Source organism: Tachysurus fulvidraco, chromosome 20 (assembly GCF_022655615.1).
Source record: "Tachysurus fulvidraco isolate hzauxx_2018 chromosome 20, HZAU_PFXX_2.0, whole genome shotgun sequence".
Classification (NCBI taxonomy): Eukaryota; Metazoa; Chordata; class Actinopteri; order Siluriformes; family Bagridae; genus Tachysurus; species Tachysurus fulvidraco.
This window is the reverse complement of record NC_062537.1, coordinates 21,530,258-21,550,228: the sequence shown is the minus strand read 5'-3', so window position 1 is coordinate 21,550,228 and position 19,971 is coordinate 21,530,258. Positions and strand designations below refer to the sequence as shown.

The window sequence follows — 19,971 nt, the reverse complement described above, 5'->3', positions numbered from 1 at the left end:
CCATCACTTGTTCATTGGGGATAAATACATACACATTTATATATATCTAATATTAATCTAGAATTTTGTATTATTATATATCTTTATATTATTCTTTATATTAATCTTTTGTTCTATGTTTATTTTAAAGCTGCTTTGAGACAATGTCTATTGTAATAAGCGCTGTACAAATAAAACTGAATTGAATTGGACTTTAGCCTGCAGCAGTGCATTGTGGGATATTTTACGCTATGAGAAATATAAAAAACTAAACACAAACACACACAAACACACACCTTACACAGTGTATTATACAGCTAGGAAACAGGGTGTGTCTGAGTCCATGAGGATGACTACATTACCCACAATCCTACACTCAGCTTTTATATTACCATGGAAACACTTGAACGCTGACACCGTCGTTCCTGTAGAGGTCGCTATTGTGGCCCTATGTGGTATTTTTAATGGCTGTGTGTGTGTGTGTGTGTGTGTGTGTGTGTGTGTGTGTGTGTGTGTGTGTGTGTGTGTTTGTGTGTGTGTATATGTATGTATGTGTGTGTATGTGTTTGTGTGTATGTGTGTGTTTGTGTTTGTGTGTATGTGTGTGTGTGTGTTTGTGTGTATGTGTATGTGTGCGTGTGTGCGCGCGCGTGTGTGTATGTGTGTGCGCGCGCGCAGGGTGTGTCAGTGTGTCGGGGATGAGAGGATGCGGCTGTAATCCGGTGATGCTCCGCACGCGCGCGCACTGCGCCGCTCTCACCGTCACCGGACGCGTTACACAGAGACAGAAGTGAGCAGAACATGGACCCACAGAACCGAGCCGTGCTTCATCATCCATCCGCTTCCTAACAGGTATCAGTGTGCAGTCCCGAATCTCCCCGTTTCACCATTTTTACCTAGTGTTTATAATGACATGGACCTTTTAAACTGCGCATGCGTGGTTCAGACCCACACAGTTTAATCTGATTAAGGGATTTAAAGCCTGAGTGCAGGCCATTGGGATTAAACACAGAGCTGTGGAGCGAAAACATCTCCTTAATGTCTCGGTTTTCTGTCTACTATCAAAACCAGGCTCAGAAAACCATACAGCTTTTATATATTTACACTGTTTATTATTATTATTATTATTATTATTATTATTATTATTATTATTATTATTATTATTGTTATTATTATTATTATTACAGGTGTCAGGAATAATGATGTGTTACTCTGTAAATTGAGCTGTAGGAGGTTATAACAACTGAAATATCTGAGAATAAATGGCACTAAACGGCACCATTTCTAGCTGATGGCTGCAAACCTCCTTTAGATCTTTTACTTTGTGTGTTTTATTAAAAAAGGTGTAATGAAAAGCTTGAACACGACATGGAGCTGCCTGCTGTTTGCCTGTGATGTAGGCGTTGATGATGTGGAGGTCTTTCTGCGGTGCTGCACTAAAACTCAGATGTCTGTTACTGAGGGCACTAAATTAAACACACTCTATCCTACAGAATGATCACGGTCACTACTGCTTTATCTGAGGGTGCGATATAGAATTTATATAGAATCCTCATCTGTTTGTAGCTTTATGTGAATTTAATAAATATTTTGCTGTATAACATTCATTTAAAAGCTAGTAGTAAATAATAACTGTGTACTTTCACGTCACTTAACTCCACGTTCTTCTGACCAACACATACAAGAGCGATGATGTACATCTTCTGTGTCTATGGTGTAAGGACAAAGCATACTCTTAGACCTGGGTTCTTCTAGGGTTCCTTGGGTGGTTACTGCTTATTAGGAACATAGGAGAATTTTTACATTTTCTAAACCTTTATTAAAAAACAATCCCCTTGTTAAATGGTTCTACATATAACATTCTACTGGTGGATCAAACTAAAGAATGCTTCAAGGTGCTTGATGACCTGTAGAGATCCAGGTGAGGTGATGGTGCGTGTGATGGTAAAAAGGTGCAGCAGGTCGCTGAGGTCGTGTTGGGGTGAATCGTCCTACACAGGAGACAGATGGACAAACTGAGACCCGGCTGTGTGACACTACAGGAGTGTGACGTCTACAGCCCACATACACAGGCCATCTGGGACTGAGTCTCTCTCTCTCTCTCACACACACACACACACACACACACACACACACACACACACACACACACACACACACACACACAATTATCCAGTTTGTCTGCTGAGATGATAAACCAGACTAATGGATGTGTTGTTTATGGAGACTACATGTAGTGTTATGTAATGTATGAAGTGTTACTGTTATATTGTATTGATTTGATGTGGGTGGAGTTTCTGGACTTTTCTGACATTGCAGAAGGTCAGAAAATGCAAACAAGCCTTCAGACTAATCAATACATTTTATACTGTGTGATGTCATCTTGAGCACTCTTATGTCTTGTAGATATTTCTGTGGAGGTTTTGATGAATCAAAAATCATGAGTGAGCAGATGATATCCTACAGTTAGGTGTTATGTGGTGGAGGTGTGTTGGTGCTCATTTCACACATCTCCAGGTTCCAGGGTTGAATCCTGACCTTGGGTTACTGCCCATGCAGAGTTTAAGAGTTTCTTTAAGTGGCTTTTCTCTGGTTTCCGTTGACTTTCCAAACACATGTGTGTAGGAGGATTGTGATAAATTGCCCCTGGCTGTAAGTGAACGTGTGAATATTGTGTGTGAGGAGCTGTTTGATAGACTGGTGTTCTATGTGGGGTGAATTCTCCTGCCCTGCACCTATTAATCCTGGGATAGACTCCAGATCCTCTGCCTCCCTGACCTGGATAAAGTGATCACAGACCCCACCGGGTCTTTACCCCGTGTGGTGGCCTTCACTACACAGCTGTTCTGGGTCTGTATGAAATCTCAGATTATCCATCTCACTCCACTAGGATTGGGATCTTATCCCTAAAGGATGCTCTGCAGTCCATTTTATTAAATGGTTAGGGTTAGGGTCCAAGGTCTGGGCTGTGACTCGCTTCATCTAACTCTCACACTGATCTTACTTATGTTGGTATATTTTAACTATTTAGGTAATTCTGCATCATCATGTCTATTTCATAACAGCAGCCATGAATCACAGGGAGGAGCCAGATGAACCAGGGCCCAAAGCCCCACCCCCTAAGGTGATCCGGCAGTCAAACAGTACACCTGTCGAAGGAAGCCGTCCCAGGTGGAGGCCATGTCAGCTGAACAGCCCAGATGAACAGGGAAGCGGCCATCATCATCATCACCATCATCACCACTACCATCGACAATCACACCAACAGCAGTCTGGAAGTAATCGAGCTCCACCACGACGCAGCCGAAGAAATGTCCCCAGTCACGCCCAGAGGAGGTCGAGCGAGAGTGGAGATGCAGAGCCACAGCCAGACCAGCAGCCTCGTACAGGTGGGTCGAGGTATCGACAGGTCGGTGTTGGAGGGCTTCAGCACAGACATCGACAGCAACACAAACAGATACCTGCAGTGCTACAGCCCCTCAACGTTCCTGAGATCAATCCAGATTTGGCCACTTTGTCTCCTGAGGAGTCTTCTCAGGAACTGCTGACTTCATCTTCACAAGAGGACCTGACTCCTCAGGAGGTACCAACACCCTCTTCACAGGAGGTACCACATGTAGAAGAGCAAGAAGGAGGTAGCCCAGGTCTTCATTGCTCCTCCAGTACTGAGAGCAGCCTTCACACACACTCTGAGGAGCCCGAGGATCAGCACAGAGAGAGGGAGCAGACAGAGGAGTGTATGGGTGAGATAGACAAATGGGAGGTAGAGGGATTTCAGGAAAATAGAGAGGCTGAACAGGAAGAACAAGTGGAGAAGAATCCAGTAGAGAAGGAATCCATGGCAAACACTGGTAATTCAAAAGATAGTAAGAAGACCAGTAGGAGGTTCGGGCCCATCAGAGTAGATGTTCCACCCTTTTCAGAATTTCCACGTCAGCCTCTACCAATCCCTAAATTTCAGACACAGCCTTTCAAAGGTTTCCCCTTGGAATCCAAGTCAGGTCCTAATCATCTCACCTCCACCAATTACACAGCCATGAGCACAGACATGAGGCCTGAAAGCCCATCTGACACTCAATCCTATGAAGAAACATTATCAAACTCCACTACAGAAGCATGTTCTACTTCATATCCATCAGTCTCTGAGTCGTGTCCAAAGTTCTACCTAGTTACACCAACAGAATCAGGCAGAGAACCGTTCCACTCAAACTCACAAACAGGAAGGTACCAGGAACAATCTGAGGAACAGCAGAGCTTTGGGAAAAACTCTGACATGTCCCCTAGTGAGGCACAGATCAATCTTCATGAGGAGCAGAGGCCTCGGGTTTCTGTTGGTTCCAGACTGCACCACTATGATGAACAGTCAGGAGATGAAGCTGGCAGTCCTGATAGAAGCAGAAGTAAGGTTTGGAGATGTAGTGAGGAACAGGAATGTTCAGAGATCAGAAAGGAACAGTGTGAGGTTCGACCCTCTTTGTCAGTATTGTACAAGGAAGAGAAGCCACAACAGGACTGTGTAGAAGACAGGCCTCAATCTATGCAAGAGTCTGCAAACCTTTCTGGAGATGCGATCTCTCTGGCAATAAGAGACATAAAGGAGGCAATCGAGGACGTGAAGACAAAGATGGTGCGCTCACCGTACACACCTGATAAACCCAAAGAGCCGGTGTGGGTGATGAGGAGAGACATCAGCCCGGTGGAGGAGTGTGGACCACAGCTTCCTTCACCTCCATCTCCTCCACAGCTTCCTTCACCTCCGTCTCCTCCACAGCCTCCTTCACCTCAGAACACGGTGAGTGTCTGTCTACACAACATTCTTCATCCTCATCATATCTTGTTATTCTTCACTATTCCTTCATGGTTCCTCACTGCTCTGTGTCAGTCATGTTCACAGGTTCTAGCTTCAGATCCCACAGTTCCTCAGGGAGCAGAATCCTCCAGAGCTCATGATCACCAGGAAGCAGACATCAGTCCCAGTTTACCAACAGCTGAAGAGGTGAAGTGATGTTTTTATTTGGCTGTACAACACTTTATCTGTAAGTACACCGCTCTGCTGACACTCTGTTGTGTTTATCATCACAGCTTAGAAGGAACCTGGCTGCTTTCCCTACATACGTCGACGGTAAGTTCAGGAGCTCAGGATAATAAGTGAGGAACAAAACACATGTGCTGTTCTGTTGGAGGAAAATAATCAATATCACATTCATGTGTTAGCTATAACACAGTAATTATCTATAACACAGTAATGAACTATAACACAGTAATGAACTATAACACAGTAATTAACTATAACAAAGTAATCAACAATAACACAGTAATGAACTATAACACAGTAATGAGCTATAACACAGTAATGAGCTATAACACAGTAATTAACTATAACACAGTAATGAGCTATAACACAGTAATGAACTATAACACAGTAATTAGCTATAACACAGTAATTAACTATAACACAGTAATGAGCTATAACACAGTAATTAACTATAACACAGTAATGAACAATAACACAGTAATTAGCCATAACACAGTAATGAACTATAACACAGTAATGAGCTATAACACAGTAATGAACTATAACACAGTAATTAGCTATAACACAGTAATGAACTATGACACAGTAATGAACTATGACACAGTAATTATCTATAACACAGTAATTAGCCATAACACAGTAATTAACTATAACACAGTAATTAACTATAACACAGTAATGAACAATAACACAGTAATTAGCTATAACACAGTAATGAATTATAACACAGGAATAAACTATAACACAGTAATGAACTATAACACAGTAATTAGCTATAACACAATAATTAACTATAATTAGCTATAACACAGTAATGAACTATAACACAGTAATGAACTATAACACAGTAATGAACTATAACACAGTAATTAACTATAATTAACTATAACGCAGTAATGAACAATAACACAGTAATGAACAATAACACAGTAATTAGCCATAACACAGTAATTAACTATAACACAGTAATGAACAATAACACAGTAATGAACAATAACACAGTAATTAGCTATAACACAGTAATGAGCTATAACACAGTAATGAACAATAACACAGTAATTAGCTATAACACAGTAATGAATTATAACACAGTAATAAACTATAACACAGTAATGAACTATAACACAGTAATTAGCTATAACACAGTAATTAGCTATAACACAGTAATGAGCTATAACACAGTAATTAACTATAATTAGCTTTAACACAGTAATGAACTATAACACAGTAATGAACTATAACACAGTAATTAGCTATAACACAGTAATTAACTATAATTAACTATAACGCAGTAATGAACAATAACACAGTAATGAACAATAACACAGTAATTAGCTATAACACAGTAATGAACTATAACACAGTAATTAGCTATAACACAGTAATTAACTATAATTAGCTATAACACAGTAATGAACTATAACACAGTAATTAGCCATAACACAGTAATTAACTATAACACAGTAATGAGCTATAACACAGTAATGAGCTATAACACAGTAATTAGCTATAACACAGTAATGAGCTATAACACAGTAATTAGCTATAACACAGTAATGAGCTATAACACAGTAATTAACTATAATTAGCTATAACACAGTAATGAACTATAACACAGTAATGAACTATAACACAGTAATGAACTATAACACAGTAACGAACTATGACACAGTAATTAGCTATAACACAGTAATGAACTATGACACAGTAATTAGCTATAACACAGTAATGAACTATAACACAGTAATGAACTATAACACAGTAATGAACTATGACACAGTAATTAGCTATAACACAGTAATTAACTATGACACAGTAATTAGCTATAACACAGTAATGAACTATAACACAGTAATGAACTATAACACAGTAATGAACTATGACACAGTAATTAGCTATAACACAGTAATTAACTATAACACAGTAATGAACTATAACACAGTAATGAACTATAACACAGTAATGAACTATAACACAGTAATAAACTATAACACAGTAATGAGCTATAACACAGTAATAAACTATAACACAGTAATTAACATATAATAATAACATCTAACATTATCCGCTTATAGTTACATATAATGTTTAATTACATGTATAATTACATTACATATAATGTTTATGAAGTTCCTCTTCTGAACATTAATAAACACTTTCTAACTCCTCAGAATACAGCAGTGTGTGGTGGGGATATAATAACTGACCTGTGGCTCGTTTGTCTGACGTTTTCTATAGGATTAGATTTGGTTTTATACTCGGAGATGTTACTCTGTTTGTCCTGTGATTATTTTGTCAGTACCAGGGCCGTGTGATCCAGACGATTTAATAGATGGGATCATATTTGCTGCCAGTTTTTTGGGCTCCACTCAGCTGCTGTCTGAGCGAACGCCGAGTAAGAGCGCTCGCATGCAGCAGGCTCAGGAGGCCATGACACGTGTCCGGGTGAGACTGGGGAAGGGGGCGGGGCTAATGGGATTGTCCCAGTCACCAGATTTCTTGCTGAGGTTTAGACAAATTTTCAGAATTTTTATTGGTTTATTATCTGATGTTCCTCAAGTGACCTGTTTTCTGAGTGATATGTAGGTGAAGCTCAGAGACAGCGCTCATGCTTAAGGCTGTGTATGTCACTGTGATTATAGACAACTCTCTGATGAAGCTTCATATCACATAATGTCACACACACACACACACACACACACACACACAAATCCTTAGTATACGCACTTTGTTTTTTTCAGCTGAACAGGAGAGAGAGAGCGAGAGAGAGAGAGAGAGAGAGCGAGAGAGAGAGAGAGAGAGAGAGGGGTGTGTGTGTGTGTGTGTGTGTGTGTGTGTGTGTGTGTGTGTGTGTGTGTGTGTGATGATTAGATGCTGGATCTAAGAGCTTCTCCTGTTTTATGTCTGAATTTTGTATAAATGGATGAGATTATAAGCATCAGGATGAGAGAGAAGACTAATCATTAAGGTGCTCTGTGTGTGTGTGTGTGTGTGTGTGTGTGTGTGTGTGTGTGTGTGTGTGTGTGTAAGAGGTAAAAACTGTAATGTTCTTCTCTCTGACAGGGTGCAGGAGGTGAGCTTCTCTCTACTACTGAGGTGGATCTCTTTGTGTCAACTCAGAGGATTAAAGTTCTCAACGCTGACACACAGGTGATTAAACCCCTCTCGAGCTATGAGATTATCTTCGGGGAAAGAGGAGAGAGAGAGAGTAAAGAGAGGCGAGAGAGCGAGAGAGAGAGAGAGAAAGAGAGAGGAGAGAAAGAGGAGAGAGAGAAAAGAGAGAGACAGAGATAGGAGAGAAAAAGAGAGAGAGAGAGAAGAAACAGAGAGAGAAAGAAAGAAAAGAAAAAAGAAGAGAAAGAGAGAGAGAGGTGAAAGAGAGAGAGGAGAAATAGAGAGAGAGAGAACGAGACGAGAATCAAGAGACAACAGCGAGAGAAAGGGCAGAAGACGAGAACGAGAAAGAGAAGAGACAGCGACGCGCGAGAGGAGAGAGCGCGCCACAAAGAGGAACGCGAGAGGAGACAGAGAGCGCGAGAGTAGAGAGAGAGAGAGAGCAGAAGATGAGAGAGAGAGAGAGAGAGAGAGCGAGAGAAAGAGAGAGAGAAGAGAGGAGGGAGAGAGAGAAGCGAAAAAAAAAGAGAAAGGAGAGAGAGAAGAAAGAGAGAGGGAGAAAGAGAAAAAGAGAGAGAGGAGAGAGAGAGAGAGAAGAGAGAGAGAGGAGAGAGAGAGAGAGTATGAGAGCGAGAGAGGAATGCGAGAGATAGAGCGAGAGAGAGAGAGAAAAAGAGAAGCGAACCAGCGCGAGAAAGAGCGAAGGAGCGCGCAAGAGAGGGAGAGAAGCGAGAGAGAGAGCGATGAGAGAGAGACCCATCGAGAGCTCATCTCTCCCAATATCGATCAATATCTCTCTCTCAGCGCTATCCACACAAATCGCAACTAGCGCGCGATCTCCCCCATCTCTCTCTCTCTCTCTCTCTCTCTCTCTCTCTCTCTCTCTCTCTCTCTCTCTCTCTTGTCTATCTCCCTTGTTGTCTCTGGTCTCTCTACATTTCTCCCACACTCAGTAGTGTTAGAACATTGAAGCATGGTGGCGCTAGTGTCATGTTGAGAAACTTTCCCTTGTCCTTTTGCTCGGTCTGTAGTTATGTTCTCCACCAAACTCTGGATTCTTCCAGCAGGAACATTATTAGTATATATTAGTAACTACTTCAGGGTGAGAGGTCCACCGTTACCTTCATGTGTAAATAACACACACTCATTTGGGGAAAGTTTGCTGATTTGATCCGAATGTTTTTTAAAACGATTCTTGGCAGGAGACGATGATGGACCATCCACTGAGGACCATCTCTTACATTGCGGACATCGGGAACATGGTGGTCCTGATGGCACGCAGGAAAATGATCCGCTCCCGCAGCGTCCAGGACTCGGCCGACGCTCAGGACCCGGCGCAGGACGAGCAGCAGCAGTACAGAATGATCTGCCACGTGTTCGAGTCGGAGGATGTGAGAACATTTCTGCTGTTGCTCTGACGGTTACTCACTGGTCTCAGTTCCCTCTGGCTGAAACCAAAAGAACATAGTGACATAATGGTGATATAGTTCACTGTGAACAGAATAAATCTCCAAGATCATATTTTAAAATAAAATCTATTTAGAGCTCAGTCTGATACCAGCTTTGTGTTTTTTCTGAATCTGACACAAAGATACATTCGGAGCTCCACATTGAGCTGAGGTTTATTCTCCTTCTCTATTTTTACTTTGAACTTGAATTACTTCTTGAAGCCTCTTCCTCTTTCTTTCTCTCTTCCCTTTTGCTCCACAGGCTCAGTTGATCGCGCAGTCCATCGGTCAGTCCTTCAGCGTGGCGTATCAGGAGTTCCTGCGAGCGAATGGTATCGATCCAGAGGACCTGAGTCAGAGGGAGTACAGCGACCTGCTCAACACTCAGGACATGTACAACGACGACCTCGTCCACTTCTCCAAGTCTGAGAACTGCAGAGATGTGAGTGAAAGAAACACAGAACATTTAGTTATTCATTCAGCAGCAGATTTATTCACTTCCACACGAGTGAAAGTGAGTTAAAGATCTAAAGCTTGAGATTTAAACTCGAGTTCTTATTTAATCTAAAGTTCGTGTGGTTTATTCCGAACCTCACTGTGTTCTATACAATGTGTGGGTTATTTCCAGGAGATCATCATCCACACTTACACACTTCCCTTCGGTGTGAATCTCAAAAACACAAACTTCCTTTTTCCAATGTTTATAATTGTAACCCGGAGACGGAGACATGTCGGTTAGAGCTTTAGTGACTCCATTAAAGACTCTACACGCTGTAGTAAACCTTCTGATTATCTCAAATAAATCTATTCCTTAATAAACTAAATACTGAACTAATCTATATACAGAACATCAGCAAGCTGTTAGATGGTTTTCAGGTGAAAAGACACGAGATCTTTTTCATCCTATAAATTTATAAAGAAGAAAACGATGAACAATAACAAGACTGGAGCTCAGTAGTGACCCTGATGTCTGTAACTTCCTGTCAGACTGAAACTCAGCGTGGGCTTTGATTTAATCTGCTCAGTAAGTCAGGAGTGTGTGAGACAGTGTTGTAATGTGACGGTGTATAAACACGTCGTTACTGTACTTCAGTAGAAATGTCATGTATCTGTACTTTACTTTACTATTTAAATTGATGACAACTTTCACTTTTACTCCACTACATTTCCGAGATAAAATGTAAACTTTTACTCCGTTATATTCCCACTAAACATCTGCGTTACTCGTTACTACAAAATAAAGTCAGCAGAAATGTGTGTGACTGTAATAAGGGAGGTTTGGTGTATCACTGCTCCTAGATTGTATTACGCTCCGCACGCTGTACGGAGAAGCACAGGTACGCGCAGCGTGCACGCGCAGTCAGAGCTGGGGGCGTTTATCTATAACGGGGGCAACCAAAAGCAGTGAAATGTCACTATTCTTATTACCAGAGTTGTAGCACAAACTAAATATTAATGCAACATCAATACTAAATAAAAATAATATTTATTGATTTGGTCTTTGTCTTGTGAATATTAGTTTATTAATGACGTCATTCATCGGACACACTGTTTGTAGAGAACACACACACACATGAACTGATCTGATTTAAGACTGACATCATTACATCATGCAGAACATTTTGGTGTCCACTTTTACCATTTAATAACACCATAACTTTTGGCTTACTGTGTAGTCATATAATATATAATATAAAACTCTTCTTGTTTTAAATTCTCACTGAGGGATAAAACCCCTAAAGATGAAACCCTAGAACTGCCCCTGGTCTTATACCTACTGAAAATTACTGACATTTTACTTTTACTTCAAATACTTAAGTACATTAAATATCAGAAAATGACTTTTGATACTTAAGTACAGTAAATATCAGATACTTTAAGACTTTTACTTCAGTAATATTCTAAAAGGTGACTTTCACTTCTACTAAAGTCTTTTTCTAGTACGATACTTGTACTTTTACTCGAGTCTTGCTTTCTAACACTTTATACATCACTGGTGTATATGTGTGTGTGTGTGTGTGTGTGTGTGTGTGTGTGTGTGTGTGTGTGTGTGTGTGTGTGTGTGTGAGTGACAGGTGTATATAGAGAAGCAGAAGGGTGAAATCCTGGGTGTGGTGATTGTGGAGTCTGGCTGGGGCTCCATCTTACCTACAGTCATCATCGCCAGTCTGATGCACGCCGGACCGGCGGCTAAATCCGGCCGTCTGAACATCGGAGATCAGATCATGACGGTGAACGGGACGAGTCTGGTGGGTCTGCCGCTGTCCACCTGCCAGAGCATCATCAAGGTGAGCAGATTCACCTCATCATCACACCTCAGTGAGGATCAATCTCAGAGCGTGAACCTCAATCAAACTAACGCTGACCCAGAGCTCAAATCACCTCCTCACTACCTCAACCACTCACTCCCTCACCCCCTCACTCCCTCACCCCCTCACTCCCTCACCCCTCACTCCCTCACTCCCTCAACCACTCACTCCCTCACCCCCTCACTACCTAAACCACTCACCCCCTAAACCCCTCACCCCCTCACTCCCTAAACCCCTCACTCCCTCACTCCCTAAACCCTTCACTCCCTCACTCCCTAAACCCTTCACTCCCTCACCCCCTCACTTCTCTCACCCCCTCAACCAACCACTCACTCCCTCACCCCCTCACTCCCTCACCCCCTTACCAACTCACTCCCTAACCCCCTCACTCCCTCACTCCCCTCAGAGGCTCTTCAGTAAAGTGCACTATTGCCCCTTTCCCACCGAGGCAGTTTGAGTGCAGGTTCGGAGCCTAATTTAGAACCAGTTCTTTCTGTTTCGACCGCCAAAGCACCGGCACTTTCTCCATCACAACCTCCGTTTATACAGATTACACGGAGCCGCACGAACACGTCGGATTCGCCGCGTTTGGGTGTTAATGTAGGTTCACAAAGCCATGAGCATTAACAGTAAAGTAACATCCACCATTGTTGTTGTTGTGTTTGTGTTTGTCGCCGCTGCGCTAACGTTGCTGTGTAACGTGACACGTATACAGTGACGTCACACTCGGCTCTGTGATGCTCTCTAACTGATGGAAAGGCAAACCGGTTCTTAGAAGGTTCTCCAGGGGAACCGACTCTGAACCAGCACCAGTACGAGCTCTGAACCAGCACCCGGTTCTGTTTGGTGGAAAAGGGGCAAATGTAGAGTTGAGACTCTTCACTCGTCTTCATTACTAAACCTTATTATCATTAACTCTAGACTTTAGTGCACATTAAACACATTGGCTTTATGTTTACAGTGAACGTGTGTGAACATGTTTGTGCACCTCGTACACAGGGCCTGAAGTCTCAGTCCAGGATTAAGATGAACATCGTCAGATGTCCTCCAGTCACCATGGTCCTGATCCGCAGACCGGACCTGCGCTACCAGCTGGGCTTCAGCGTACAGAATGGCATTGTGGGTAACTCTTAATGTTCTCATATCAGTTAGTGATCTGATATGAGATCTGAAAAATATTGGATTATTTACAGAAGATTAAACAAACAATTAAAAGTGTTTAATAATTTCTAACTGAACTACATTAAAGTGTAAAGACAGAATTTTACTCAGGTTAAAATTTGTCACTAGATTTTTTTGGACTTATATCAAAGTTAAATCACTAACACACAGTAACACACAGTAACACACAATAACACACAGTAACACACAGTAACACACAGTAACACACAGTAACACACAGTAACACACAGTAACACACAGTAACACACAGTAACACACAATAACACACAGTAACACACAGTAACACACAGTAACACACAGTAACACAGTAACACACAGTAACACACAGTAACACAGTAACACACAGTAACACAGTAACACACAGTAACACAGTAACACACAGTAACACACAGTAACACAGTAACACACAGTAACACACAGTAACACACAGTAACACAGTAACACACAGTAACACACAGTAACACACAGTAACACAGTAACACACAGTAACACACAGTAACACACAGTAACACAGTAACACACAGTAACACACAATAACACACAGTAACACACAGTAACACACAGTAACACACATTAACACAGTAACACACAGTAACACAGTAACACACAGTAACACACAATAACACACAGTAACACAGTAACACACAGTAACACAGTAACACACAGTAACACACAGTAACACACAATAACACAGTAACACACAGTAACACACAATAACACACAGTAACACACAGTAACACACAGTAACACAGTAACACAGTAACACACACACACAAAACACCCAATGTGTCAACACTTAACGTTTACACATGCTTAACTGGTCCTGTGGAGTAACACACAGTAACACAGTAACACACAGTAACACAGTAACACACAGTAACACACAGTAACACACACACAAAACACCCAAAGTGTCAACACATAACGTTTACACACGCTTAACTGGTCCTGTGGAGTAACACACAGTAACACACAGTAACACAGTAACACACAGTAACACAGTAACACACAGTAACACACAGTAACACACAGTAACACAGTAACACACAGTAACACAGTAACACACAGTAACACACAGTAACACAGTAACACACAGTAACACAGTAACACACAGTAACACACAGTAACACACAGTAACACAGTAACACACAGTAACACAGTAACACACAGTAACACACAGTAACACACAGTAACACAGTAACACACAGTAACACACAGTAACACAGTAACACACAGTAACACACAGTAACACACAGTAACACAGTAACACACAGTAACACACAGTAACACACACACAAAACACCCAAAGTGTCAACACTTAACGTTTACACATGCTTAACTGGTCCTGTGGAGTAACACACAGTAACACAATAACACACAGTAACACAGTAACACACAGTAACACAGTAACACACAGTAACACACAGTAACACAGTAACACACAGTAACACAGTAACACACAGTAACACAGTAACACACAGTAACACACAGTAACACACAGTAACACACACACAAATTACCCAAAGTGTCAACACTTAACGTTTACACACGCTTAACTGGTCCTGTGGAGTAACACACAGTAACACAGTAACACACAGTAACACAGTAACACACAGTAACACAGTAACACACAGTAACACACAGTAACACAGTAACACACAGTAACACACAGTAACACAGTAACACACAGTAACACAGTAACACACAGTAACACACAGTAACACAGTAACACACAGTAACACAGTAACACACAGTAACACACAGTAACACACAGTAACACAATAACACACAGTAACACAGTAACACACAGTAACACAGTAACACACAGTAACACACAGTAACACAGTAACACACAGTAACACAGTAACACACAGTAACACAGTAACACACAGTAACACACAGTAACACAGTAACACACAGTAACACAGTAACACACAGTAACACACAGTAACACACAGTAACACACAGTAACACACACACAAAACACCCAAAGTGTCAACACTTAACGTTTACACACGCTTAACTGGTCCTGTGGAGTAACACACAGTAACACACAGTAACACACAGTAACACACAGTAACACACAGTAACACACAGTAACACAGTAACACACAGTAACACAGTAAAACACAGTAACACACAGTAACACACAGTAACACACAGTAACACACAGTAACACACACACAAAACACCCAAAGTGTCAACACTTAACGTTTACACACGCTTAACTGGTCCTGTGGAGCTCTCTGTTTATTTCAGCTTTCATTCCTGATGGCAGATCTGCAGTCTGATGAGGGGCGGGATTGCAGAAAGGGGTGGAGTCAGAGTGGGTCACCGCATCATCGAGATTAACGGGCAGAGTGTGGTGGCCACGCCCCACGAGAAGATCGTACACATTCTTTCCAGTGCGGTCGGAGAGGTACACACACAGTAACACACAGTAACACACAGTAACACACAGTAACCAACACAGTAACACACAGTAACACACAGTAACCAACACAGTAACACACAGTAACCAACACAGTAACACACAGTAACACACAGTAACACAGTAACCAACACAGTAACACACAGTAACACACAGTAACACACAGTAACCAACACAGTAACCAACACAGTAACACAGTAACCAACACAGTAACACACAGTAACACACAGTAACCAACACAGTAACACACAGTAACACACAGTAACCAACACAGTAACACACAGTAACACAGTAACCAACACAGTAACCAACACAGTAACACACAGTAACACAGTAACACACAGTAACCAACACAGTAACACACAGTAACACACAGTAACCAACACAGTAACACACAGTAACACACAGTAACCAACACAGTAACACAGTAACACACAGTAACCAACACAGTAACACATAGTAACACACAGTAACCAACACAGTAACACAGTAACCAACACAGTAACCAACACAGTAACACACTAACACACAGTAACCAACACACTAACACACAGTAACCAACACAGTAACACACAGTAACCAACACAGTAACACACAGTAACACACAGTAACACAGAGTAACCAACACAGTAACACACAGTAACCAACACAGTAACACACAGTAACACACAGTAACCAACACAGTAACACACAGTAACCAACACAGTAACACACAGTAACACAGTAACCAACACAGTAACACACAGTAACCAACACAGTAACACACAGTAACCAACACAGTAACACAGTAACACACAGTAACACACAGTAACCAACACAGTAACCAACAGAGTAACACACAGTAACACAGTAACACACAGTAACCAACACAGTAACACACAGTAACACACAGTAACCAACACAGTAACACACAGTAACCAACACAGTAACCAACACAGTAACACAGTAACCAACACAGTAACCAACACAGTAACCAACACAGTAACACACAGTAACCAACACAGTAACACACAGTAACACAGTAACACAGAGTAACCAACACAGTAACACACAGTAACCAACACAGTAACACACAGTAACCAACACAGTAACACACAGTAACACAGTAACCAACACAGTAACACACAGTACCCAACACAGTAACACACAGTAACCAACACAGTAACACAGTAACACAGTAACACACAGTAACACACAGTAACAACACAGTAACCAACAGAGTAACACACAGTAACCAACACAGTAACACACAGTAACCAACACAGTAACCAACACAGTAACACACAGTAACCAACACAGTAACCAACACAGTAACACAGTAACCAACACAGTAACCAACACAGTAACCAACACACTAACACACTAACACACAGTAACCAACACACTAACACACAGTAACCAACACAGTGACACACAGTAACACACAGTAACACAGAGTAACCAACACAGTAACACACAGTAACCAACACAGTAACACAGTAACACACAGTAACCAACACAGTAACACACAGTAACCAACACAGTAACACACAGTAACACAGTAACCAACACAGTAACACACAGTACCCAACACAGTAACACACAGTAACCAACACAGTAACACAGTAACACACAGTAACCAACACAGTAACCAACAGAGTAACACACAGTAACACAGTAACACACAGTAACCAACACAGTAACACACAGTAACACACAGTAACCAACACAGTAACCAACACAGTAACACAGTAACCAACACAGTAACCAACACAGTAACCAACACAGTAACACACAGTAACCAACACAGTAACACACAGTAACCAACACAGTAACCAACACAGTAACACACAGTAACACACAGTAACACACAGTAACCAACACAGTAACCAACACAGTAACACAGTAACCAACACAGTAACCAACACAGTAACACACAGTAACCAACACAGTAACACACAGTAACACAGTAACCAACACAGTAACACACAGTACCCAACACAGTAACACACAGTAACCAACACAGTAACACAGTAACACACAGTAACACACAGTAACCAACACAGTAACCAACAGAGTAACACACAGTAACACAGTAACACACAGTAACCAACACAGTAACACACAGTAACACACAGTAACCAACACAGTAACACACAGTAACCAACACAGTATCCAACACAGTAACACAGTAACCAACACAGTAACCAACACAGTAACCAACACAGTAACACACAGTAACCAACACAGTAACACACAGTAACACAGTAACACAGAGTAACCAACACAGTAACACACAGTAACCAACACAGTAACACACAGTAACCAACACAGTAACACACAGTAACACAGTAACCAACACAGTAACACACAGTACCCAACACAGTAACACACAGTAACCAACACAGTAACACAGTAACACAGTAACACACAGTAACACACAGTAACAACACAGTAACCAACAGAGTAACACACAGTAACCAACACAGTAACACACAGTAACCAACACAGTAACACACAGTAACCAACACAGTAACCAACACAGTAACACAGTAACCAACACAGTAACCAAAACAGTAACCAACACAGTAACACACTAACACACAGTAACCAACACACTAACACACAGTAACCAACACAGTAACACACAGTAACCAACACAGTGACACACAGTAACACACAGTAACACAGAGTAACCAACACAGTAACACACAGTAACCAACACAGTAACACAGTAACACACAGTAACCAACACAGTAACACACAGTAACACAGTAACCAACACAGTAACACACAGTACCCAACACAGTAACACACAGTAACCAACACAGTAACACAGTAACACAGTAACACACAGTAACCAACACAGTAACCAACAGAGTAACACACAGTAACACAGTAACACACAGTAACCAACACAGTAACACACAGTAACACACAGTAACCAACACAGTAACCAACACAGTAACACAGTAACCAACACAGTAACCAACACAGTAACCAACACAGTAACACACAGTAACCAACACAGTAACACACAGTAACCAACACAGTAACACAGTAACACACAGTAACCAACACAGTAACCAACACAGTAACACACAGTAACACAGTAACACAGAGTAACCAACACAGTAACACACAGTAACCAACACAGTAACACACAGTAATCAACACAGTAACACACAGTAACACAGTAACCAACACAGTAACACACAGTACCCAACACAGTAACACACAGTAACCAACACAGTAACACAGTAACACACAGTAACACACAGTAACCAACACAGTAACCAACAGAGTAACACACAGTAATCAACACAGTAACACACAGTAACACACAGTAACACACAGTAACCAACACAGTAACACACAGTAACCAACACAGTAACCAACACAGTAACACAGTAACCAACACAGTAACCAACACAGTAACCAACACAGTAACACACAGTAACCAACACAGTAACACACAGTAACACAGAGTAACCAACACAGTAACACACAATAACCAACACAGTAACACAGTAACACACAGTAACCAACACAGTAACACACAGTAACACAGTAACACACAGTAACACAGTAACCAACACAGTAACAAACACAGTAACACAGTAACACAGTAACACACAGTAACCAACACAGTAACACAGTAACACACAATAACCAACACAGTAACACACAGTAACACAGTAACCAACACAGTAACCAACACAGTAACCAACACAGTAACACAGTAACACAGTAACACACAGTAACACACAGTAACCAACACAGTAACACACAGTAACACAGTAACACACAGTAACCAACACAGTAACACACAGTAACACAGTAACCAACACAGTAACCAACACAGTAACACACAGTAACACAGTAACACAGTAACACGCAGTAACCAACACAGTAACACACAGTTACCAACACAGTAACACAGTAACACACAGTAACCAACACAGTAACACACAGTAACCAACACAGTAACACACAGTAACACAGTAACCAACACAGTAACCAACACAGTAACACACACAGTAACACACAGTAACACAGTAACCAACACAGTAACACACAGTAACCAACACAGTAACACACAGTAACACAGAGTAACCAACACAGTAACACACAGTAACCAACACAGTAACACAGTAACACACAGTAACCAACACAGTAACACACAGTAACACAGTAACCAACACAGTAACACACAGTAACCAACACAGTAACACACAGTAACCAACACAGTAACACAGTAACAAACACAGTAACACAGTAACACACAGTAACCAACACAGTAACACAGTAACACACAGTAACCAACACAGTAACACAATAACACACAGTAACACACAGTAACACACAGTAACAAACACAGTAACACACTGTAACACACTGTAACACAATAACACACAGTAACCAACACAGTAACACAGTAACACACAGTAACACACAGTAACACAGTAACACACAGTAACCAACACAGTAACA

General features: G+C 41.4%; 1 protein-coding gene across 6 annotated transcripts in view; it reads left to right on the top strand.

Moving 5' to 3' along the window:
* Window positions 1-578: 578 nt before the first annotated feature.
* The window catches only part of apba1b (amyloid beta (A4) precursor protein-binding, family A, member 1b), a 21,692-nt gene continuing 2,299 nt past the window's right edge, over window positions 579-19,971 (top strand). Inside the window, exons 1-11 of one of the 6 annotated variants that reach the window (XM_047804900.1) lie at window positions 582-831; window positions 3,048-4,771; window positions 4,862-4,975; window positions 5,062-5,101; window positions 7,314-7,459; window positions 8,078-8,164; window positions 9,331-9,519; window positions 9,839-10,018; window positions 11,652-11,864; window positions 12,885-13,004; window positions 15,346-15,486. In XM_047804900.1, the coding sequence (XP_047660856.1) occupies window positions 3,050-4,771; window positions 4,862-4,975; window positions 5,062-5,101; window positions 7,314-7,459; window positions 8,078-8,164; window positions 9,331-9,519; window positions 9,839-10,018; window positions 11,652-11,864; window positions 12,885-13,004; window positions 15,346-15,486 (2,952 nt within the window). In that variant the 5' untranslated portion in view covers window positions 582-831; window positions 3,048-3,049. Of the gene's footprint in view, window positions 832-3,044; window positions 4,772-4,861; window positions 4,976-5,061; window positions 5,102-7,313; window positions 7,460-8,077; window positions 8,165-9,330; window positions 9,520-9,838; window positions 10,019-11,651; window positions 11,865-12,884; window positions 13,005-15,345; window positions 15,487-19,971 lie in introns of all 6 variants that reach the window. The other 5 variants (XM_047804902.1, XR_007138814.1, XM_047804901.1 and 2 more) reach the window with 5 other exon arrangements.